The sequence below is a fragment of the Peromyscus eremicus genome, chromosome 4 (assembly GCF_949786415.1).
Source record: "Peromyscus eremicus chromosome 4, PerEre_H2_v1, whole genome shotgun sequence".
NCBI lineage: Eukaryota > Metazoa > Chordata > Mammalia > Rodentia > Cricetidae > Peromyscus > Peromyscus eremicus.
This window is the reverse complement of record NC_081419.1, coordinates 132,104,263-132,129,043: the sequence shown is the minus strand read 5'-3', so window position 1 is coordinate 132,129,043 and position 24,781 is coordinate 132,104,263. Positions and strand designations below refer to the sequence as shown.

The window sequence follows — 24,781 nt, the reverse complement described above, 5'->3', positions numbered from 1 at the left end:
TATGCTCACTAGCCAGCCTTCATCTCTGAAAGTTTACAGCTTCCTAGCAGCTCTCTCTGGTGAACAGAGGAATCTTGAGTCCAAAAGAGGTGACATAAATTTGCCCAAGGCCACAGAATAGATATTAAAACTTAGATCCGTACAATTCCATGGTCTCGGCCTTCTAGGCCTCCCGTGGCATTGCCCTCCCTCACTCCGGGCCCTTTGGTATTCACTTCCCCAACATCCGTTTCTTGAAAGCTGTTTTTATCACCAGGCGAACAGCATCTGTGAACTAATAACTCTTTCCATCTGGCTGTGGATTACTGCTTAGTCCTGTCTGCTTCATGCTGACCCAGCCTTTGACCCCAGATATTGCGTGTTCAATATAATATTATGAGATCACATAAATCACTGCCCCTGCTCTGCAGCTAATAAGCAAGAAAATCAAATAAGCACACGCCATGCTCAGTGCCAAGTCCTGACTGCCACACGGTTTTAGAGCATATGCCCAGCAGATCCTCAGCATCCCCAACTCGGGGTCATGGCATTCAGATCACCCAGTAGATCCCAGACCTTCAGAGGCAACCACAGCAGACCATGCCATTTGGCCAACTTGACCGCCAAGAGGACTCCAGTCTGAAGACAAGCTGCCAATTAGACTCAGCCTAGCTGTCCATCGAGGGAACTGATGAGAAAGTGTGTCAGAAATGCACAATGGAGATTCCTTAGCCATGAGATGAATGAAGGTGGCTGGAGAGATGGCTAGGCGGCTAGGAGCAGTTGCTGCTCTTTTGGAGGACCTGAGATCAGTTCCCAGTACCCATATTAGGTGGTTCACAACCGTCTCTAACTCCAGTTCCAGAAGATCCAACATGTTTCTTCTGGCCTCCATATGCATGTACCTGTACACACACTGACACAAACTTACACACAAACAGGAGATGAATAAATAAACTTTAAAAATAATTTAAACATTAAAAAAAAAGAAACAGTGTTTGCAGAAAAATAGGCTGAATTAGAGATTATTTTATTAAGCAAAACAAACCAGACCCAGAAAGACAAATAGCGCATGTTTTCTCTCACATGTGAAACCTGTGTCCATATATATGCATACGCATATACATATACATTTACATATACACATGTCCACGTATGTTAATTACATGAAAATAAAAGGGCAACTATTTAGGAAGAGTGTGGAAGGGAGCAGGGAAAGGGACAGGGCAAGAATATGGCCAGAGTACATGATACATTTGAGCAAAAATGCCATCACGAAGCCCATCACTTTGTACAACAAATACACACTAATAACATCTTTTTAAGTCTAGAATGAATGGTGGATTATAACAATGGTGGCCACCAGTGAGTGATGCCTTTCAGCACATGTGAAATATATACATTCCTCCCATATTGGTGCTGAGGTTGGCCATGTGACCCATTCTGTCCAATGGCACCAGCAGACATAATACAGGCAAAGGCTGGGTAGACACTTGTGCACTGGGGTTTGCCTTCTTGGAATCCTAAAAGCACCCAGCTAGATGAAGACCACATGAAAGAAGAGGCTAAGTCATCCTAGTTGAGCCCAGAACACAATGGCCTTGCAGCTAATTACAGCCAAGGCAAGATGTGTGTATCAGCATTGCTGTGAAAAAAATAAACTTAAAGAGGAAAGGGGCTAGCAAGATGGCTCACTGTGAAAAGGGTCCCTTTTGCCAAGCCTGATGACTTGAGTTCAATCCCTGGGCCTCACATGGTAGATGGAGAAAACCAACTCCTCTAAGTCGTTCTCTGGCCTCTCTACACATGTGTGCATGCACACACACACACACACACACACACACACACACACACACACATACACACACACATACATAAACTAAACATAAATGTAATAATTTTTTTTAACAAAGGAGCAAAGATTGACCTTGACTCATGGTTCCAAGCTCGGCTGCTTCCATTGTACCTGGGCCTGTGGTGAGGCAGAACATTATGTCAGAAGGGTGTGGTGGAGCCAAGCTGCTTACCTCATGGCTGCCAGAAAGCACTGAGAGGGAAGGACAGATGAGCTTGTGTAAGAGCACAGAGGATCAAGAAAGACCCTTTAAAAACTCACCACCCCAAATGACCTACTTCCTCCAAGACTTTGCCTCCTACATTCTCCAATGCTTCTAAGAAGTCCATTCAACTATGAACCCATCTGTGAATTAATCTATCAATGAGATCAGAGCCCTCATGATCCAGTTACTTTCCAAAAGCCCCAGCTCTAAACTATGTTGAGGACTAAGCCTTCAGCACATGAGCCTTTTGGGGGGACATGCCAAATCAAACCATACTACAAGGCCACCAGAACTGCTCAAGGAGTCATCGAGCACCAATTAACAGAGTTGGGGGAGGGGCTGCTCGCCACAAGAGGCAACTCAGATGTAGGACTGCCATTACTACCCTTGTGGGGTCCAGGGCACTCATGGTACCTCAGCCAAAAAGCCTGTGTGCAGAGTTTCTCTTGAGGCACTGGAGCCCTGTCCATCAGGGTTTGATCTTTCTGTTTCTGGGTCTGTGAGAAGGTACATTTTTCCTCCCTCCCTCCCTCCCTCCCTCCCTCCCTCCCTCCCTTCTCAGCCATTTTCTTCTACATCCTTTCTCAGTCCTCACCATGGCTCTGGATGCAACTGTGTTTGCTAGATGGAGGACAGGCAGGGCCCAGCTCTGCTGACACAAGTAGGGTGGTTGTGCTGGTGGAGGATACTCTGAGAAGAATCTAAAATATTCTTCTGCTCTCCAAACCCAAGCCGTTCTCCATGGGGCTGTTTGATGATGGGAAGTTGAAAGAAGGCCTGAAGATTCGCTCATTTTAAAGGCCTATAAGGGGCTTAGTGGTGGGGTGAGTGAAGTCAGCAGTCACTTCTACTGGCCGCTCCCAGCATGAGGGCCAACATAGACCCAAAGCAACAGGACCGACTGACCGTGGATGAAGATCTCTGAAACCAGGGGCCAAAATGAACATTTTCTCCTTTCAACCTGATTGTCTAAGGTATTTTCTCATGGCAATGGAAAGCCAAGACGGAAGCTATCTGGACTCTGTGGACATGTGACAAGCCTTACACATGTATCCTCACTAATATCTAGGAGCAGGTGCTGGTTGGGAGTCACAGCGATTTGAGTCTAAAACAGTACCAAGGAAGCTCCACTGGCTCTGTCTCCCCAAGGACCTGAGACAGTACCTTGGTAACTGGCCACGGTTTGCCAGATCACTGAAAGTGACTTCTTTCCCCAGGAAGAGTCTCCCATTACCCGAGATGAGAGGCTACACCAAAGCACAAGGCTGGCACCACAGAAGGACGGGAACGGCCTTGTGTACAGGAGCTCATCTAAGCTCGATCAGCCCACTCTGTGTGGGCAGACCTGGCCAGGGAAACAAATCATAATCAGAAGGTGGCAGGGAGGTCCATGAGCACCTTCGTGTAAGTGGCACAGAGCCAAGACAGGCAGAAGGCTCCTTTCTCCAGCGAGAGTGTGCCTAGCAACAGGATGGACATCTTCAAAGGTGCTGGTCACAGTGCCCTCTCCTCTGGAAAGCATGCAGATGGCACTGCTCATGCACGGTCTGCTGGCTTCCTTTTCCTGGCTGGCTGTTCTTGACAAGGTTCTCTATAACACCTCCATCCACAGGAAAGCACGTGGATGCTTCATTCTGTTCAAGGTGACTTGCGCTGGATGCTTAGCTCCAAAGCCTGGCACAGCTCACCACTCACTCACTACCAAAGCAGCAGGGCCAGTTTGGTGACAGCCACAGAGTTCTCTGCCCATATTTCAATGCTGTCAGTTTGCCGAACCCCCAGAGAGAACACACCTGAGCTTTTGCAGGGAAGGAAGGCTCTTTTCAAAGTAGAATCTCTTGCTATCTTCTCCATATACCAACTGCCAGTTAGTTGCATGCCATACACTGCCACTGCCACAGACCGACTGGGCCGTTCCCGTCACCTGGCCTTCCCCACCAACATGGACTGTGAGTCACAGTAATCCCTCTTTTCCTTAAGTTGCATCTATCAGGTACTCTCATACAGCAATGAGAAAAGCAGCTAATACAACACGCAGTTGTGGTCTGGTCGGCATCCACATTCTTCCCTTGCTTCCAGACACAGCATCTCATTTTTTGGGCTTAGACATACCAGAGCCCTGATGTCAGCCCAGTACAGGAGGAGAGGATGCCAGGGTTGGGCATATGCCTTAGACAGGGGCAATCACAGCATTGCCTAACCGCACTGCCGTGACAAAATACTTTAGACAATTAGGTTGAAAGTAGGAAATGTTCGGTTGGGCCCCTGGTTCCATCCATGGTCAGTTGTCCTATTGCTTTGGGCCTATATTGGCCCAGTGCCTCATGCTGGGAGTGACCAGTTGAGAAGGCTGCTGACTCCACCCACCACCAAGACCCTTATAGGCTTTTGGTCTAACCACTGTGATTGACCCAAAGATAGTCCAAAGACCACCTTAGGCAATGAGATTCGATTCTGGGATTTGCTGGGCCTGGGACAGTGTGATTGCTGAATGGACAGGATCTACACTTCACAGACTGCTGGGCTCATCTACACAGACAGCATTTGGTAAACCCCTGTCTCCACGTGTCCTAAAACTGTGATCTTCATGTGCTTCTCGGTACGTGAGCCCGTTCTGCGTCAGGTGATTGTCACTGGTGACACGAAAGTCTTAATTTATCATTCAAGAATCTGAAATTATCTGAGCAGGTGGATAATGGGCTCAGAGCTCAACAAGATAAATTTAGAGCCTTGACTTCGATGTCAGAAATCGGGTGTCAGGAAGGTCTCTGGGTGCTGCTGACATTCTGCTTTTGCTGGGAGTGAATGTTGGTGTCATGGTGCTTAGCATATGAAAGCACAATTGGGCCATGCTTGCTTCCTGCAGGAAGAGGCTCACTCACAGCTGGTTCTTAGAAAATCAGGATTTGAGGATGCTGAACTAATAGGAAAGTAACTTGGAGGCGTATTCTGTTATAATCTATAAGTCAACAGTAGCTATGAAAGAAGTAAGAGGGGCCGGGCGGTGGTGGCGCACGCCTTTAATCCCAGCACTCGGGAGGCAGAGGCAGGCGGATCTTTGTGAGTTCGAGGCCAGCCTGGTCTACAGAGCGAGATCCAGGAAAGGCGCAAAGCTACACAGAGAAACCCTGTCTCGAAAAAGCAAAAAAAGAAGTAAGAGGAAGGGGGAGAGAGAGGAGGGAGGGACTTACATAGGTCAGTCCTTGTGCCTCTGCCCATGTAGTCTCAACTATTAGAGAGGCTGAGGAAGGGGGACTACAAGTTCAAGGCCAGCCTGGGCACCAGTGAGTCCAAGGCCAGATTGAGCAATGAAGCCAGACTCAGTCTCAAAATAAAAAAGTAAAAAGAGGGCTAGAGACAAAAAGTGCTTGCCTAGCATATAGGAGCCTCATTTGAGACACACATAACACACACACACACACACACACACACACACACACACACACACCACATCACACCACACCACACTCACATACACAAGAGGTGGGTGGAGAGAGGGGAAGAGAGAGAGAAACATACCCCATACTAAGAGACAACACACACATACACATGCAAACATACATACACAAACACACACACACACACACACACACACACACACACACACACGAGTGGGGGTAAAAAGGGAGAGAGAGAGAGAGAGAGAGAGACCCCATACTAAGAGACAAAGTTGACTGGAAAGAGAAAAGTGATTATCACTCACTCCAAGGACAGCCAGATTAAATTCTAGGGAGGACACAGTCAGTAGAGGATGTTCACAAGCCTCAAAGCCACATGTCACTAAATATATATGAATGTCCTCAGCAGCTCAAATACATGGATGCCCATATGTTTACCATATACACATGCAGGAGGAACAGAAGTCTGCAGAGAAAAGAGAGCCGGGGGTATGGACTGAGCTGATTCCCTCCTGATCAAACTTTACTGACAAAGAATGTTCTTTTCTACATAGAAAACCATGGAGAATCTGCTGGAAAAAACCAAATGGAGACAAGGTGGCTTGATATGACATTAATATACAAAGCCCCAAACCTCTCCTTTCAGGAAGAAAAATGATACTTTTACAGAAAAAGAAAAAGAAAAAGAAGACCGCTCCACCTCCAAATTTCTAATGAATGCAAAGTATGCCCAAAAGAGAAGCAGCCTTATTTTGTTCCCCTCCACCCCAGACCTATTCAGAAAAACCTCACCACAGCAAAGATGGCAGTTTGGTCCAAAGTAAATCTATTGGTTATTATAGCACCAACTGATACCTCCCAATGTTTGACGTTTGGAGAGAAACTTCACTGAATAGTCCTAACGATTATATGAATGCCCAACAAGAACCAAGAGTTTTTTGAAAGAGAAGACAAGGAGAACTAACATGGCCATCAAGCAAGTTCTCCGAGTCCTGTTTAAAGAGACTGAAAGAAAAGGATAAAATAATAAGGAAACAAGGCAAGCATTCACAGATTTGGTACATACAAATTAAGACTTCAAAGCATTAAGAAAAACTCCACCATAACCATAGCTTGGAGTGTGGCTGAGTGGTAGAACCCTTGCCTAGCATGCCCAAAGCCCTGAGTTCGAGTTCCAGCACTGTAAGAATTGAACTGTACTATTAACACAGTTTTAAAGAGTACACAACTCAAGCATTACGCCACAGTTTAGAGCTCCAGGGCTCGGATAATGAGCTTGGCAAGTTCCCATGTTTGTGGAGGAGGCCCTGGGGCACAAAAGCAGTGTCACAGTCCTGAGGGGAAGCAAGGGATGCTGGGAAATTGATAACTCTTGGAGAAGAAAATAGAGACAGATTTTCATTTACTACTTTATAATAAAATGAACTCCAGAGGGATTACATATTTGATTTATTTAAAGAAGGTCATGGAGACCTAGAAGAAAATGCAAGTTAATAGGTATTTCGAGTTGAGGAAATGCTTTTCACTTGATTGACGTTTTCTTATGAAGGCCGAGAGAATGAGTAAACAGTCTCATCTTTGTCAGCCATATGGATTCAGCCACAAACTCAACTGTGTGGCGGCAGCCACGGATGATATGCAACTGAGTGGCCGTGACTGTGCTCCAAGGAAACTTTGTTACAAAAAGTCAGTGGGGAGAGTTGGCCTTCAAATCAAATTTTCTGAATCCGCCCTCCATTAAAGATTAGTCTATTTTATGTTTCATGTGTACGAGTATTTTGCCCACATGTATATACAGGTACCATGTGTGTGCCTGATGCTCAGAGAGGTCCAAAGAGAGTGTTGGATTCCCTGGAACTGGAGTTACAGATGGTCATAAGCCACCATGTGGATGCTGGGAACCAAACTAGGATCCTCTGGAAGAGCAACAAGTGCTCATAACCACTGAAGCAACTCTCCTGCCCCCAAACCCTGTTTTAATGGTATAAAAGCAAAGAATAAAATAATACGAGAATGAGGCAAGCAGTCATGGGCTTTATTACATAAAATTAAGAACTTCAACCACAAACACAGCTTTGGGTGTGGCTCAGTGGTAGAGTTCTTGCCCAGCACCTACAAATTCTTGCTTCAAGCTGCAGCAGTGTGAAAAATAAACTATCCTATTAACATGGTTTTAAAGTGAGCACATAAATGTACATACTGCAGAAAATACGTGAACCATGCCTGACAGCAGAGGGCTGCCATCCCCCCCCCCCTTTACTGTTCTTGTCCATCTTTCCCTTCTCAAACATGAACAGCCATTGAACCCAATTAAAGAAAAAAAAATGTTAGTAGAAAATATGGGCTAAAAAAATAGGCAACTCAGAGAAATCTAGCCATGGGTAATCAGTAAGATTAGGAATAGTTTCTCAGCCTTAAATAGGTTTTACAGAAGGATCAGCAAATTCCTACAGGTGAAGGTGGGTGTCTTAGTTACTTTTCTATATTGCTGTGAAGAGACACCATGGCCAAGGCAACTAATAGAAGGCACAGTTTATTGGGGAATACCATTTCAGAGGGTTAGATTCCATTACCATCATGGCAGGGAGCATGGCAGCAGGCAGGCATGGCGCTGGAGCAGTAGCTGAGAGCTCACATCTTGATCCACAAGCACAAGGAAGAGAGAACTAACTGGTAAATATCATGGGCTTTTGAAACCTCAAAGCCTATCTCTAGTGACACACCTCCTCCAACAAGGCCACACCTTCTAATCCTTCCCAAACAGTTCCACCAAATGGGTGCCAAGCATTCATACATATGAGTCTCTGGGGGCCATGTCAATCAAACCACCAGTGTGTTTGGTGGCTATCCACTGAGGATTTGCAAGGCAGAGGGCAAGGCAGGCCTGGCAGAGCATGGCAGTAAGACCCCACTGGAGATCCCATTGGAAACTTCACAGGATTTTATGTCCTCACATTCAATAAATCTCTAAGAATTCACCCTAATTAATTACCCAGGCTGAGGCCAAATACTTCCATACACTGATAGCATACACGGTTTACATTAGGAAAATAACCTGAGGGCTAAGCTCAGAATGCAGTAAAAAGAGAGACTTCACTGAAGATGGTACACTCAGATTCCCATACAGAGGTCAGCACTAAAAATCTGTTTGCTGGAGGATGTGATCAAAATGCATCATGTACATTTAAGAAGAAAACCCTAAAAGAGGTAACTAGGGGATGCTCGGCAGGGCTTGGCCTGCAAATCTCACTATGCTGAATACTAGAAAAAAAAATGTTGATCTATTAAAAAACTGTTTTCAAAGACTCTATAAAGACAAGACTGCCTGGCGGTGGTGGCACATGCCTTTAATCCCAGCACTCGGGAGGCAGAGGCAGGTGGATCTCTGTGAGTTCGAGGCCAGCCCTGGTCTACAAAGCGAGTTCCAGGAAAGGCACAAAACTACACAGAGAAACCCTGTCTTGAAAACAAATAAACAAACAAGACAAGACAAGACATGGTATCTAACCACATCACTCAAGAGCATTTGACTTAGACAATAGCCTTTTCTTTTTAGAAAGGCCTCCACCCCCCACCCCCACTCCCATCTTCTAGAACACTGGTTTTATCCTCATCTCCATGGCAGGCGATTCTTAGTCTGCCTTTGGATCTCTATTAGTTAGGGTTTTATTGTTGTGAAGAGACACCATGACCATGGTAACTCTTATAAAGGAAAACATTTAATTGGGGCTGGTTTACAGTTTCAGAGTTTTAGTCCATTATCATCATGGTGGGACATGGTGGTATACAGGCAGACATGATACTGGAGAAGGAGCTGAGAGTTCTACATCTTGATCTGAAGGCAGCAGGGAGAAACTGCCACACTAAGCCAACTTGAGCATTTAAGACCTCAAAGCCCACCCCCACAGTGATACACTTCCTCCAACAAGGCCACATCTCCTAATAGTGCCACTCCCTGTGGGCCTATGGGGGCCATTTTCTTTCAAACCACCACCGATCTCCTCTTCTGGGCTTAGGATGTACCTACTGAGGTGCCCTTGGCTTCCTCCCAGGCTCGTTCCTTGATGTCTCTTATGTTTCTATGGCTTCAGAAACTCTGTGCTGGATACCAACATGTAGTAACCCCATGATTACTCTGCTGAGTGCCAGGTTTCCTTGCTCACCCATTTCCCCAAAAACTCCACTTGAGTGATAAAAGAACCCATCTCAGACAATCCTCTAGAAGCCCTGGCTCTCTCCAAATCCCAGCCTCCCCTACTCCAGTCAGCTTCCCACCTACTCCAGTTAGGCTCTCCCTACTCCAGTCAGCCTGTCCCTACTCCAGTCTTCTCCATCTCAGAACAGGGCACTACCAGCTATGTGTGGCACATCTATAACCACAACACTCAGGAGGCTGAGGCAGGAGGATTGTGAGTCTGAAACCAGCATGGACTACACACACAACCCTAAATCCAGAGTAAACAAACTAAAAAAGAATACAGCATCACCATTCACTTAGATGCCACAAACCCAGGAATTACTGAGTCACTTAACTTGAGGGCATGCTGAAGGGGGCTCCTCCTCACTACAGCAGTTAACTGCTGATGCTAGCCAGCCTGGGTGACCGTGACAGCTTCCTGTAGGGGCCCACTGCCCTCATGCATGCCCCTTGAACATGCATCAGGGTCTTGTTGGTGAGCTATATCCCCAAACACAACATCTAGTTTCAGAATTTACATGGACATCTGGAGCCTGTGGTTTCTTAGGACCTGAACTTTCTGAAAGGATTCATGCTGAAGTCTATAAAAGTTTATATCACAGAGTGAGATGTACTAACCTTAGGGATCTGAGGACCAGTACTTTGTAACAGATCAAGATGTGATGTTTAAAAAAGTATACTTGGGTAAAGAGCCATTCAGATGCAGGGTGGACCAACAGATTTAAAATGGTTAAAAAAATTGTAGTTGAAATTGAAATGGCTTCCAATTTCACCTTACAACCAACCATGAAGAAGCCACCACTGTTGAGTGTGGATGTCACCATGAAGAAGACATCACTGATGAGTGTGGATGCCACCATGAAGAAGCCACCACTGTTGAGTGTGGATGTCACCATGAAGAAGCCACCACTGATGAGTATGGATGCTACCATGAAGAAGCCACCACTGATGAGTGTGAATGCCACACTGCTTCAGAAGAGCAGTTCAAAGGCTTCATCCATTTTCCCAAGGGTACACCCCTGTAGAGTAAAATCCTCTGCACTGACTTCACCCAGGGTAAAGGAGGCCATGTGAGCTGCGTCTTCAAGTGGATCCTCCAGCCCCATGTGAACCTCGAAGTGGCCACATCCTAAGGGAGATCCTGGCCAGAACAGCCCAGCTAAGCTGGTCCTGGGTGCTCATGGAAGGTGCAGACACTTGTTTTAGGCAGGTAGTTGATGGGCTGCTATTGTGTAAAAGAAACAGATACAAACCAACAGGGTACAGCTGTGACTTAATGACCAAAGAAAGTTGACCCCTAGGTTTTAATTTCTTCATTTGTCTCAGATTTATTTATTTATTAATTTTTTAATTATGTCTCTGTGTGGGTATGTGCACATGAATGCAGCTGTTCAAGGAGTCCCAGAAGAGGGAGTTGGATCCCCTGGAGCTGGATTTAACCCAACATGGGTGCTAAGAACTGAACTCGGGTCCTCTGAAAAAGCAGTCGATACCCTTAAGTGCTGAGCCATCTCTCCTGCCCATTTGTTTGTTTGAGACAGGGTCTCATTATATAGCCCAGGCTAGCCTCAAACTCATAATCAGTGAGCCCCAGACTTCCAACGCACTGTAATTACAGGTGAGTGCTTAATCGATAATATGATAGATATTCATAACAGACCCCAGCTAAACAAAAGTTCTTCGGGTTCTCAGCTTTTAAGAGAACAAAGGAACTCTGAGATCAGAAAGGGGGGACCTTGGCCCCAAGCCCTTCATGTTCCACCCCTTATTTAAACTTTCCTCCAATCACCCCATGGGAAAGCACCATGTAGTTCCTAGATAAAAGACCAAAATATTACCTGAGGCAGCCAGCGTTCATTGTATGTGTGAGTTTTATCTTCTTAGTGTTTCCTTTTCCTATAGTTTTGGAATACTCAGCAAGAAGGCATTATTTTTAGAATGAAAGGAAAAGACAATTTCCTGTTGAAAAAATCACCAAAAATGAAAATCAGAGCCACTTCCTTCAGATAAAGCTGGAGCCTGTGTGATACCTCACAGAGGCACCTGGGCCGAGAGATGTTAGCAGGGCTGAGTGGATGAGGGTCCTGCACCTCCAGCTAACTCACGCTGGACAGCCTTTTTAATATTGTTGTTACTACATTGTGGGGTGTGTGTGTGTGTGTGTGTGTGTGTGTGTGTGTGTGTGTGTGCTGGGTCATTGCACACATAGGCAGGTCGCCCTGTGGAAGGTGGTTCTTTCCTTCCACCATGTGGGTTCTGGAGAGCAAACCTAGGCCATCAGGCCTAGCGGCAAGTGCCTTCCCCCTCTGAGCCATTTTGCTGGCCCTAGAACAGATCTTACAACTATTTTACATATTCCGTTTCTGCATAATGTTTCATTGAATTAAGTTTCCATTGCCTTGATGAGTGGAAAGCAACTGAGCTGCGTCCATACACTGAAGCACTGTAAGGCTGAAGAAAAGGAGCAAGCCCTCACATAAGCTACAGCCCAATGGTTTTCTAAAGCAATGGCTGCATCATTATCTTTTCAAGCCTGTTGACAGGGCAGATTTGGAAGCTCAGAGAGTTTAGGTCACATGACTTTCATGACAAACCCAGGACTGAACTCAATCTCCCAAACCCTCAACTTTAGCTATCAGACTGACCTGTACCTCTTACTTTGGGTTTTCCCTATAAAACAGAATGGCTCATCTGTGGTTGTGATCTGTGCTCCTCTGGGCTGTACGGACCCTGGTGTTTCTGCTGTCCTTAGGGTCTTGGCTTTTGGGGTCCCTAGATAGATCCCTTATCCCCAGCCATGGTGGCCCTGCCTGCTCTGAAACACTTAGAAAACCATTAATCTGTTTCTTAATAAGTTACATAGATATGTACCACGTGACCCAGCAACCCCATTCCTGGGTAACTGCACAAAAACGATGGATAAATGTCCACATAAAGACTTGGACACCTGTTCTTAGCAGCCCTGATCATCAATCCAAAATGGCAAAGATGCGGATGTTCAGCCCGTGTAGAGTGGAAAACAACTGTGGTACAGCCATCCAGTGGAGCGCTAGAAGGCTGGAACAAGGGAGCAAGAGCTCACATACGCTTCAACCTGGCCAAGCTCAAAACTGCTCTACCGAATGAAAGAAGATGATCACAAGAGATCATACACTGCATGATTTCAGAGGAAGGAAACATCCAGAAGTAGACTCGAGGTTGCCCGGGACTGGGAGTGGGACCTGGGGATGATTTCTCGGGAGGTGATGAACAAGTTCTAAAACTAGAGTGTGAAGATGGGCAAACAGCTCTGGGGTTTTGTGGGAAACCCCTGAACCATTAAAAATGGGCAGATCTTATGATAGGTAAATGAAACCCCCAAGTTACTTTTCCAAAATAGGGTTTGACTATCCCAGCTTCAGAGAGTCGCTGTGAGGATTAGGTGAGATGGCGTGTGCAAAGCAGCCTGCCTGGTACACAGTACCTGATAAATAATCATGAAGGTGAGAGTCAGAATATATAATGAGGAGAGCTCACGCAAATGTGGAATAATAGATACCACAGAAATAACAGCTTCTGCCACTTCCCCACTTCTAACCACACCTCTTCGGCATTTACCAACTCAAGTCAGCCCCTCAACTCTATGTGGCAGGGGTTAACATGCTCAAGTGAGGAAGCTGAGGCCTGGGAAAGTTTGGCTACTGTCCCCAAAATGCACAGGCAGTCAATGGTAGAGCTGAGATCTCAATTCGGGAGCATGAACTGCAGTCTACACTCCAACCCCCTGGTTCTCTGCTGCCTCTCAGGAGACACCGAGGTAAAGGGTTTCTACGCTAGTGATGGCTAGGACGCCCAGAGACCTGTGGATAGCTCTCCTTGGGAACCTGAAGAGTTAGAGAGGTTAGTCCAAGAAAGTGGGTCAGGTGAGGGAACCACTCACCAAGAGGTGCCGAGGAGGCGAAAGAACTTAGGGGATGTGGGGAGATCCTGGTGGAGGAATCAAAGGATGCTGAGGAGTGATGAGGGAGGGCTCAAGCAGGTCCTAGGTCAAGGGCATTAGCCAGAAAAGGACCGCTTTTCTCTGGGGGAAGAACTCTCACACACCCCCACTGCAGGTGGGGAGGTTGACTCAGGATGTTATGAGCTCAAGGGAGTGGGGAGCTGCCACCCTGTGCTCCCACGCCACTGTGAGCTAACACCCCAGCAGCCTCCCAAACACCAGCTCAGCCAGCAAGCAGAAGCGGTTCTCAGCCATCCAGGCACAGGCGGGCTCTGTCAGGCTGCCAGGGAGCTGAGCAGAGCTCTACAAGTTCAAGGGTTGACTGATGGCAGCCTTCAAACCCATCCACCTGTGGATCCCCTTCACACAACCCCTACAGCTTTCCACACCACAAAGACACCAACCCAAAGGTCTTTTCTCATTCAAATTTAGTGGCTTCCATCCAGCTCTCAAACATGTTTCCACATTTGTCCAAGATAAATACTTAGACATGGGCCCAAAAGTTCACTGTGCACAAACAAAACTCCTGGGCAAATTTTAGAGATGCTGGTGACACCAGATACAATACATTACACAGAGAACCACACGAGTCTGCTTGCTGCGTATGTTCTGGCACACATAACTCCAGGACTTCATACTGGGGCAAGTGGGTGAAAATCTGAGTCATGTGACTGGGACTCCAGGATGCCTTTGCTTGCATAAAAGCTTAAGAAAATATGAAGGTCTATGGGCCTCCCAGTCCACAGAGAAAGAAAAAAAATCACTAGAAGAAAACACATCAAACCAACGAGCAGGGATTGGAGGGGAGACAGGAAGAGAGGAGGGGACTTGTTACTCTGCACAACTCTGTATTGTTTGATTCTAATAAGAATTCATTTGTATGAATTTGATGTTTTTTAAGCATTAAAGTCTTTTTATCTGAAGAACTATTTAAATTACTGCTGTTCCGACACAGGGTTCAGGGTAACTTTCAAAGGTCAAGGATGTTTTGCTGTTCTGTTGAGACTAGGTCTCATGTAGCCCAGGCTGGCGCCTTGAACTCAGTATGTAGCTGAGGATGCTGCAGAATTTCTGACTTTCCTGCCTCTGGTACTGGGATCACAGGTGTGTGACACTATGCCCAGTTTACATAGCACTGTGAATCAAACACAGGGCCTCACACATGCTAGGCAAACCCTCTACCAGCTGAACTACAGAAATCCAGAACCAATTCTAATTCCTGCCTCCCTCCCTCAAAGCCAAGCCCTTAGTGCTCCATGACACAGATTTTAGAAATTGAAAACAAAGAGGAAAAACAAATTGTTCAAGGCCATAGGCTAGGGATGGGGTGGAGGAGCATCCTTGAATTCCAAGCCATGTTTCTTCTAAGCAGCACCCTTAACAGTTGACAAGGGATGATATTTGGGTAGCGGGCTAGGTAGGCGCCATCTCCCTGGTGGCTGTTCTGAAACACACAGCCAACTCTGAAACCCTTCAAAGCCCCTTGGGAAGAAGAGTGTAATCGACAAGTTGGGAGAGAGCAGTTAGTGAACTGCCACCCCCACCAAAAATTAGACCTCGTCATGAGCCTGCCAGCCACCCCCTGAGTGGGATGGGGCCGCCACGTCACCCAGCACACCAAACCACACGTGGGAAGGAGCTTCAGGGCCACATCCCCAGCCTGAGCCATCAAGCCTCTCAGGGGCTCACTGAAGCTCCCACCTGAGCCATTTGAAGCTCAGTGGGTCTGGGACCCTGCCCGGGCTCATGTCCTAGAGCCCCATATTACCAAGATCAATGGGATGGTGCTTTCAGGGTATTCTAGAAGTTGAAGGGTAAGGTGAGCACAGGTTTGTATCTCGTCTGAAAGGCTTGTGATGAGGAGTGTTTGACATACTCTGAAATACTCACGATGGCACCTCAAGGACAGAACCCAAGTCAACCTAAGTTCACTTCTGTTTCCTGCATACTTGCTGCGGGCATCTTGGGCATAATTTCTAGCCCACCTGCACTTTACAACCCATCCCATGAGGTCAGGTGTGTTAGCTTCCATGTGGGACATCTATGTAGGTGGCCCAAATGCTTCAGATTTCCATGGTCAGGGATGCTCAGCCTATGGAAGTCCATGTTCTCTTATGTTCTCAGTGCCACCAGCCCTCAGCTCTTCCACTGACTGTTTAATGCCTAATACCAGGAGAAGGTACTGGGGGGTCCAGGAGGCATGCCAGGTCTCTCCAGGGGTAATGCAGATGCTACTGGGTGGTCCAAGGGCATGTGCACAAACTTCAGCTATAATGAGCAGACACGAGGATATGCACAGAGAAGGGGACCTGGTCAAAGCTTGAGTCCTCCAGCCATTCTAGGTGTAGAAAGCGCAAACCTGAAAAGCCATAGGGTAGTATCCTAGGATTTCCAGTCTTGTTATCTTACCTGGGCCAAAGTTCTGAATCTCTCTTAGTCTAATGTCCCTATCTATAAAATGAGTGTTATTAATTGTAACCAGTACAGGGTAACCGTGCAACCTGGAAACTGTATGAACCTGCATTCATTTATTTACACAGTTCAGAGAGTAAAACCATCCTGGACAATGTGATGTGTACTTGTCTCTGCTTCTAGACTTAGGAACATCCATGACAAGAAAAACTATACGTTTAATGAAATAAAAGGTAACAACATAATAAGACACGTTGATACGTCAGCTGTGGTGGTTTATACCTGCCATCTTAGAATTTGAGAAATGGCCAGGCGGTGGTGGCACACGCCTTTAATCCCAGCACTCGGGAGGCAGAGCCAGGCGGATCTCTGTGAGTTTGAGGCCAGCCTGGGCTACCAAGTGAGTTCCAGGAAAGGCACAAAGCTACACAGAGAAACCCTGTCTCGAAAAAACCAAAAAAAAAAAAAAGAATTTGAGAAATGGAGGCAGAAGGATCAAGAACTCATGGTCATTTTCAACTACACAGAGACTAGCCTGGGCTACCTGACAGCCTGTCTCAAAACTCAAAAAGCAAAATTAAGAAAATTCATAACTTCATGCTTAACATGAGGGGCCATGTCCAAGATACTCATGGGTATTACTCAACTGAATGCTCACAAGGCCTTCATGAAGGTGCTACCGTCTCCCCCGTTTTGGACAAGTCTAAGGACAGAGAACAAAAAGAAGTTCTCTGTGCCAGGGTCACATAGGGATCTGCACAACCAGTTTTAAACCCAGCTGTCCACCTCCAGGGTCTAGATACATTTTTAAAATGCTATCATTTTTATTTTATGTGTATGGGTGTTTTGCCTGCATGTATGTCTGTGCATCATATATTACTGTGCACCACACGTGTCTGGTACCTGGGGAAGCCAGAAGAGTGTGTCAGATCCCCTGGAACTGGAGTTGCAGCTAATTGTGAGCTGCCATGTGAATGCTGGGAATCAAACCCAGGTCCTCTGGAAGGGCAGTCAGTGCTCTTAACCTCTGAGCTATCTCACCAGCCCCCAGGGTCTAGCTCTTAACCACCCTCCACCACGGATATGGCAGTGGAAAGTGAATTGAGAACCGAGTCCGGGATATGGTTCTGGGATAGGGTGCTGGCTCCTTCTGTAAGGCTCTGGGATCCCTCCCAGCATGAAAAAGAAGATACCAGAACAGCATGCCACAGGCTGAGTGAGGACCACAAAGAAGGGTTTGAGAAACGCAACATCCTGGAGTATCCAGCTGTTGGGGTCGGGGGAGGAACGGGATACTGCTTGTTCGTTACTCTGCACAGAGTGCCAGTGCGCAGGAAGCAGGCTGTCAGTAAATATTTGTGGGAGGGAAGGGAAACTGTTATTGTATTCATTAGCCAAAAGTCGGACTCATTGTCTCCAACAATGAAAACAGCCGTCTAAGATAAAGCCAAGGTTGGGGGTGGGGAGGGCTGTGTGGTGGCTCCTGAGAAGTGGAGGCAGGAGGATTAGAAGTTAAAGGTCACACTCAGTTGCATTACATGTGGAAGCCACCCTGGGTCACACGAGACTGTCTCAGGAGGCCTTTCCTAGGGCCATCTTCTTCCTAATGTGGACAGATGGGGTGGCCCACACTTGACCTCAGGAGTACCAGTGTAGAAGAAGAATTTGCCTGCTTCTGCAACAGTCCGGGTTCTGGAGCAGGGGACCTTACCTTCTTCGGCATCGTTCCTCAGTGAGGCTTCAAGCAGCGCCACACTGGCCTCAAAGGACACCTTCTTGCGACGGCCACCTGTGCTGCGCTTCCGCTCATGCTTGCGCTTCCGGTGAAGCAGATCCTGCTCATACTGCGCCCACTTCTTCAGCTGCTGCGCCCGGCGCTTCTGGGCTGCGCGCAGGCGCTCCAGCGTAGGCACCTTCTCCAGCAGCTGCAGCTCTGTGAGCAGGTCCGCGTGGCTGGCCATGGCCCCGCGCCTGCCCTTGCCCTGCCTGGGGCTAGCACGGTGCGCCCGGGGCCAGGGGAGCACGGGGGCTCCCGAGGGGCTGGGGCCTCATGGTGGGGCCTGGAGAGGGAAGACAGACATAGATGGACTGGTCAGCCCCGAGAATACACATCGCACGGTAGAGAAAGCCACCCCGACCACCCTGCCCAGAGTTCAATGCTCCTTTGAGGTTTTCTTTGCATTTGTGCCAAAAGCAAACATACAGATCCTTAAGAGTGGCGTGTGAGTCCCAGCAAGGCCTGGCTCGGCTGCGAGCTGAGGCAGTGGTGCTCACACACATTTGCACTGATTGAAGTAAAACAGTGTAGTTTCACAGCCACATCTGAGTGCACACTTGCTAGTGGTTCCCATGTTGGATACCCAGATAGAGATCATTCCATTATTCCGGAAAGTTCTGCTGCATGATGGTGCCTGCCCGCCTCTCAAGCCACAGTTAGCTAACAAGAGCCTGATCTTTGCAGCTTTCTTGTACAAAGGCATCCTACTTCAAGAAGTAAGTCAGGTGATGCTGGAATCAGAGGGTATCTTGGAGCTCAGGATAGCACGGGGGCTACCAAACCCAGGAAACTCCAGGCTGTACAGCATTCAAATAGAAGCTCTGGGGGCTGGGAACAGGGGTCAGCTGACTCCTTCCTTGCCTGGCAAGAACCAAGTCTGGGTTCCAGCCACAGCGCCGTACAAATAGGATATGGAAGTGGATGCCGGTGATGTGAGCACTGGGAAAGTCCAGGCAGGAGGATCAAAAGTTTGAGGTCATCCTTGGCTACATAATGAGTTTGAGGCTAGCCTGAGCTATGTGAGACCTGGTCAATAAATAAATAAATAAATAGATGAACAGGCAACAAATAGACGCCAGGTCCTCAGACACGTGAATGCCAGGCACTTAAGCTTCGCTAATTTTCTCCACATGACATGCATGCTGTGATGAGGATGGACAAACAGGACTGGAAGGAAACGAGACGATATAAGGTAGGACTGCAGTGGTTCTCAAAGTGTGGCCTGGGTGCCCTGTGGAGGAACTCCCCATCCCCACCCCCCAGGCCCTTTCAAGGCTTCCACAAAGTCAAAACTATTTGCATAAACGGAGGAAGACACTGCTAACCTTTTCCACCCTCCCTCTGTCCCTAGTATGCCATGGTCCTAACGCTACCCATCAAGGGACTTAATGACAATCAGGGGGAGAGCCCAACAGAGAGAGCTGTGTAAAGCTTGAAACGGCAACTCTCTATTTTTGTTTGTCTTAGGACAATTGTTTTTTTTTCATCAAAATGTCCAGCATGGTTATAACACATGATAGCTTTATACTTCTTTACATTTTATTTCTTTTGTGCTGTGGCACACGGCACCACGATGCACATGTGGAGGTCAAGGGGATAACCTGCAGAAGTTGGTTCTCTCTTTCCATCATGTTCTGGGTTCTAGGAATCAAACCCAGGTCATCAGGCTTGGTGACAAGCACATTTACCAACTGAGCCAGACCTTGGTTTAACTTGAGGCCAGCCTGGGCTATATAGTGAGATTGTCTCATAAAATAAAAAAACATTAAAAATAAGCAATGTGCATAAACAAAAGAGCTTTAGGATCCTAATTTCAAGGGTTAAAGTGCTTCCCAAACCCAAAAGTTTACTAACTGCTGAACTATTCGACCTGGAAACTTATGGCTTAAGTCCCCCTCACCCCACACACACCTTGGAGAACCTTCAAAGGAAAAGGACATACATCTGCTCTCAGAGTTTGAACCAAGTGGGCTTCACATTAGCACAGACCCCTGGGTTCTCTGAGGCAAAGGAAAGAGGTCTGTGGACAATCACTTGAGCCTCTTGAAGATTATATTCTCATCTGCAAAATGCTCTGTCCCTCCCAGAATTCCCAGGGTCCTCAAGGAATAAAGGAGCTGGCCACGGTTGCACACCTACTCGCAAAGAAGAAGGGATGGATGAGGCGTGAAGGCAGGGCACCCTCGACCCACCAGGCAAGGCTGTCTCAGGTTGCTGGGAAACATGGAAAGATGGGTGGGTCCACATTTGTAAGATGCAAAATAGATAGATAGACAGACAGACAGATAGATAGATAAATGTTGCCTTCTCAGGGAAATCAAACAAGCCTGAACTTCAGGAAGACATTGTTGATCTCCAGGGTCCTTTGCTTCTATATCCTCCCTCCAGACTGCCTTTCCTTCTGAGGGATCTCCAGTCCAGCCCCTTAGGAGCCAAGAGGAGGTCAAATGGGCCTGTCTCCCTCAATCCCTGACACCGAAGATAAACCAGCAGCAGCTGGAGAGGGAAGAAATTGACAGCGCCAATGGGCCAAGGCTCCAGGGGCCTGAGTGGGCCTAATCTCTGTTGTCAATCAACCAAGGTCAAGATTCAAGAGGAAACATGCTGCTTGGCTTTCATACTCTTTGCTTTGCTTTGGTTTTGGTTTTAAGTAACTTTGAGTTGCTGGGCCTGGGGGCAGCCTGCCATCCCAGCTACTCGGGAAGTGGAGGCAGGAGGAGTTCAAGTTCCAATCCTGTTTGAGCTACAGTGAGTTCAAGGCCAGCATAAACCACTTATTGAGACCCTATCTCCAAATTAAACAAGCAAGCAAACAACAACACAAGAGAGAGAGAGAGAGAGAGAGAGAGAGAGAGAGAGAGAGAGAGAGAGAGAGAGAGAGAGAGAAAGAAAGGAAGGAAGAAAAAAAGAAAGAAAGAAAGCGAGCTGGTATGGTAGCATACACCTACACCTTTAATCTCAGCACTGGGGAGGCAGAGGCAAGTGGATCTCTGAGTTCGAGGCCAGCCTGGTCTACAGAGTGAGTTCCAGGATAGCCAGGACTACACAGAGAAAAAAACCAAAAAACCAAAAGGGGGAGGGTAAGAAAAGAAAAAAAGAAACCCTGGGACTTTAGCTCAGGAGTAGAATGCTTGTCTGGCATGCATGAAACCTGGTTTCAATCCCTAACACTGTAAAAAAATAAAATAAAATAAAATAACATTTTTTACAAGTCTTACAATCCTTTTGCAATTAACCTTTTATTTTGAAAACGGACACAACACACACACACACACCCCCAATTGTAATCCATGTTCCCCAGTTATGGATTCTTATTTGTAGGTTTCCTCTAAAGTAATTTCATCAGTGCGTGCCACCACAGTAAAATGTCTACCGCTTCTCAGCCACAAGCACGCCCCCCACCCCCGCAACCTCCCAATGGCTCTCCTAAGCACCCCCAAACCCACTCACATCCCAGCCCTTGGCAATAATCTGTTCCGTCTCTAGGCTTCTGTTCAAACAACACTATAGAAACAGGAGTAGAAAGCAGGGAGAGCTGAGGACTGGCTTTCTTCACTCCACACGGATCGTTCCTTTGAGGTTCATTCAAACTATCGTGTGTGCCAACAGCTCCTTCCTCTTTATTGCTATCTAGTAGGCCACCGCCACCATTCATTTGTTTCCCCATCCAGCTCCTGGAAAAGATCGGGGTTGTTTCCAGTTGGCGGCTATGAAATCCATGGACAGGTTTTTGTGTAAGCATACGTTTTCATTCCTCATGGGCACATGCCCTCGGAGCACAACTGTCAGGCGATCTGGTAATTGCCCCAGTTAGTTTTAAAGAAATCGCCACTCTCTTCTCCAGAGGGCTTGTGCCTGTTCTTCCTTCCTCCAGGAAGGCGTGAATAAGCCAGGCTCCCTGGCAGCTCTCAGTATCGTTCCTACTTCGTGCTTCAGTCACGGACATAGATACTGTGGCCGGGTTTTTTGAGCATATAGAATGGAGTTGAATGCACCAACACACGGTGTCATGGTGACATGGGGCCTCACTGGAGCTGGATGACCAGATGTTAATTTTGCCTCTTCTTCTTCAAATGAACACCTGCCCCAGGAATAGCCTGATTCAGAGGTGGATGGGGCGGGGGTGGGGTGGGGGGGGGTGAACTAGCTCTCCTTTCTGGAAGGTTCCTGCCTGTCAATCAAAAAACCCACCCAATCCTCTCAGCAACTTAAAGAAGCAGGCAGTCATGTTTGTCTTCCAGTAAAGAAAACAGAAAGATAAAGTCGTTTGCCCAACTTCACACAGCTTAAAAACAGAAGCGCTGTGGTCTAGGAATGTAGCTCAGTTGGGCTGCTTGCTAACACACACGAAGCCCTGGGTTCAAACACACACACACACACACACACACACACACACACACACACACACAAACACACACACACACACACACACACACACACACACACACGCCCTCTGGAGAGGACAGGGCTGCCCAGACTAAAGAGATCAAGAAAGTTTGAGGTCCGAGAGGTATGCTTTTTGACTACAGGACAGACTTAATCAGTAAACCTCCTGTAGTCCATTCATGCTTATCAGTCTGCTTGGGGTTAGCCCATACCATCTTCAACATCTCAATTAATTACTCACATTTAAAACTTGGAGTTTTTATATCTAATATCAGGTATTTAGCTTTTCTTAGAACACCTCAAGATCGGCCACACAGACTCACATGGCAGCCACCAAAAGTACAGAGAAAGGCCGTACCCTATAATGGAACATGTACCTTCTAATTCATCCCAGTCCCTACCACCATCCTACCCAACCGGACCTCATGCTAAGTGTCACCCATCACTAGCTCCTGTAGTTACTGAGTCTGGAGCCCTGTATTAGGCAGAGGGACACGGCAGCATCCAAACATCAGAGATCCACTCAACACAGAAAAGGAAGGCCATCTTGGAATCTCCACAACGCAGAGCAGGACATAGCTGCTTACACCCTACAGCATGGATAGGCCTGTGAGCTGCCCAGCAAGCCCTCAGCAAAGGCAGCAGACTGGCATGCTTACATCACTCCCTGGAGGAGGAGTTTCCACTGGCGACCAATTCACCTAAGTGTTCTGTGTCTTCCAGTGCTCTGGCTACACACACATCCACGTCTTCATTATCAACGCTGATCACACACTGGTAGGAGGGCCCCAAAACATGCCAAGCGACAGCAGGATTAAATCATACAAGGCAGCTACATGCCAAAATGCTCTCCATTTCTCAAACACCTTCCTAGCTGGGTATGGTAGCTCAAGCCTGTGATCCAGCACTCAAGAGGCTAAGACGGGCCAGCTCCAGTGAATCTGAGACCAGCCTGGGCTACACCGTGAGTTGCAAGATCGTCTGGGCTAATAGTATAAGACCGTAACTCAAAATAATAAATAAGAATCAAAAAAGAAACATTTCTCAGCCATCATTTCAATCAGGAGTTCTAAGCATGGAAAAGGAAGTGACTCAAATGAAAGCCACTATTTTGTACATTTAATACACACTAATAAAAACTGTTGACACCAAACCTGGTAGTACAGGCCTGTAATCTCCTCTCCTCTCCTTTCCTCTCCCCTCCCCTCTCCTCCTCTCCTCTCCTCCTCAGTCTGATGCTCACAGGTGGTAACATCTTTAGAGCCATGCCAGGCCCCCTTGTAAACACACAGCCAGTCCCCCTAGGTTCCCAGCCTGGGGCAAGGGGACAGCAATGGTATTTAGATGAAAATGTAAAAACATCACTTGGTTTTCCGTGGATTTGTTTTCACAGTTACTGTTTATTTATGGCAGTGACATGAAATTTCCTTTTTTATATAACTCCATTTCAATCTACAACTAGTAACTTGGTAGTAAAGAAAAATGAAATAACGGCAGAACTCAGTGTTGGCAGGAGATGGAAGTCACTGACATTTGGGGAAGCCGCCTCACAGTGACAACTGGTTCTCATGACAACAGTCTAAGAAGAGAAGACGCACACGGTGGGGGCGGGGCGTGTCTTGTGGTTCAGTTTTAGCTGGGAAGGAACTCAAGACGTTGCATATGCTCACCAAGTGCTCCACCACTGAGCTGCAGCCCCGGCCCTAGAAGGATCCATATGCACTCAACAAATATTTCCCAAGCATTTGCCACATGCCAGGGCTGTGCTAAGCGATGAGGAGAGATGTGGCCCCTGTCCAGCTGAAGGATGACAAAATAGGCAATGGAGTGCAGAATGGGTGGCAGCTTTGTCACAGGAGCCTGACTTCCGGCATGGTGCTCCCTCCACAAGATGCAGACAGACAGACAGCCAGAACGTGCCACTGCCCTGCCCTCTTTGCTCTGGGCCAAGAAATTAAGGACAGTCACCCAGCCCCCTAGAGAAAGATAAGGACAGCATCTCCCCAGAGCCAGTAAAAGGGGCCAGGGCATATTTTCTGTGTCTTTGCCCATCAGCCCCTCCTACCTCACCCCTTGGGTTCCCTGGAGCAGCGCCCCGGGACAGCTCCCTCCTGACTGCTAGTTTTCAGGTGACCTAGTTTCCCCCAATAGACCCACACACCTCCTCCACCCCCATCTGAGAAAACCCTGCTCAGTCTAATTAAAGAATTGCCTGGTGCGGCCAACAGCAGCCAAGCAGGCCCCCTGGGAAGGGCACTGGCCTGGGTGCTGGGAGAGCCCAGGAATCCGGGGCTCTACTGAGCTGGAAAGTGGCGTCTTCAAGAGACTCTTGCATCCCAAAGCACACTTGGACAATGGAAACAGTGCAGGGTGCCAGGCCCTGGGAGAACAATAGTCTCAGTACTTTAAGGGGAATCCCCAAGGAAGCCAGGCCTAGAGGTACCCAGGATGGAATAGAAATATTTTAAGCCTCGTGTGTGGTGAGAGTACCAATGGACTATCACACAGGCCTGTTGGACCCCTGCTCATAAAGGGGACTGGGCTAGGGCTATGAGCATGGGAGGGGTCTGCACAGGCCAAGGCAATGAAGTC

The 24,781-nt window shown here is 47.4% G+C and overlaps 1 protein-coding gene across 1 annotated transcript in view; it reads right to left on the bottom strand.

Moving 5' to 3' along the window:
- The window catches only part of Ppp1r16b (protein phosphatase 1 regulatory subunit 16B), a 98,953-nt gene that overhangs the window by 53,915 nt on the left and 20,257 nt on the right, over positions 1-24,781 (bottom strand). Inside the window, exon 2 of the mRNA XM_059261830.1 lies at positions 17,738-18,086. Within this exon, the coding sequence (XP_059117813.1) occupies positions 17,738-17,987 (250 nt within the window). The 5' untranslated portion in view covers positions 17,988-18,086. The remainder of the gene's footprint in view (positions 1-17,737; positions 18,087-24,781) is intronic.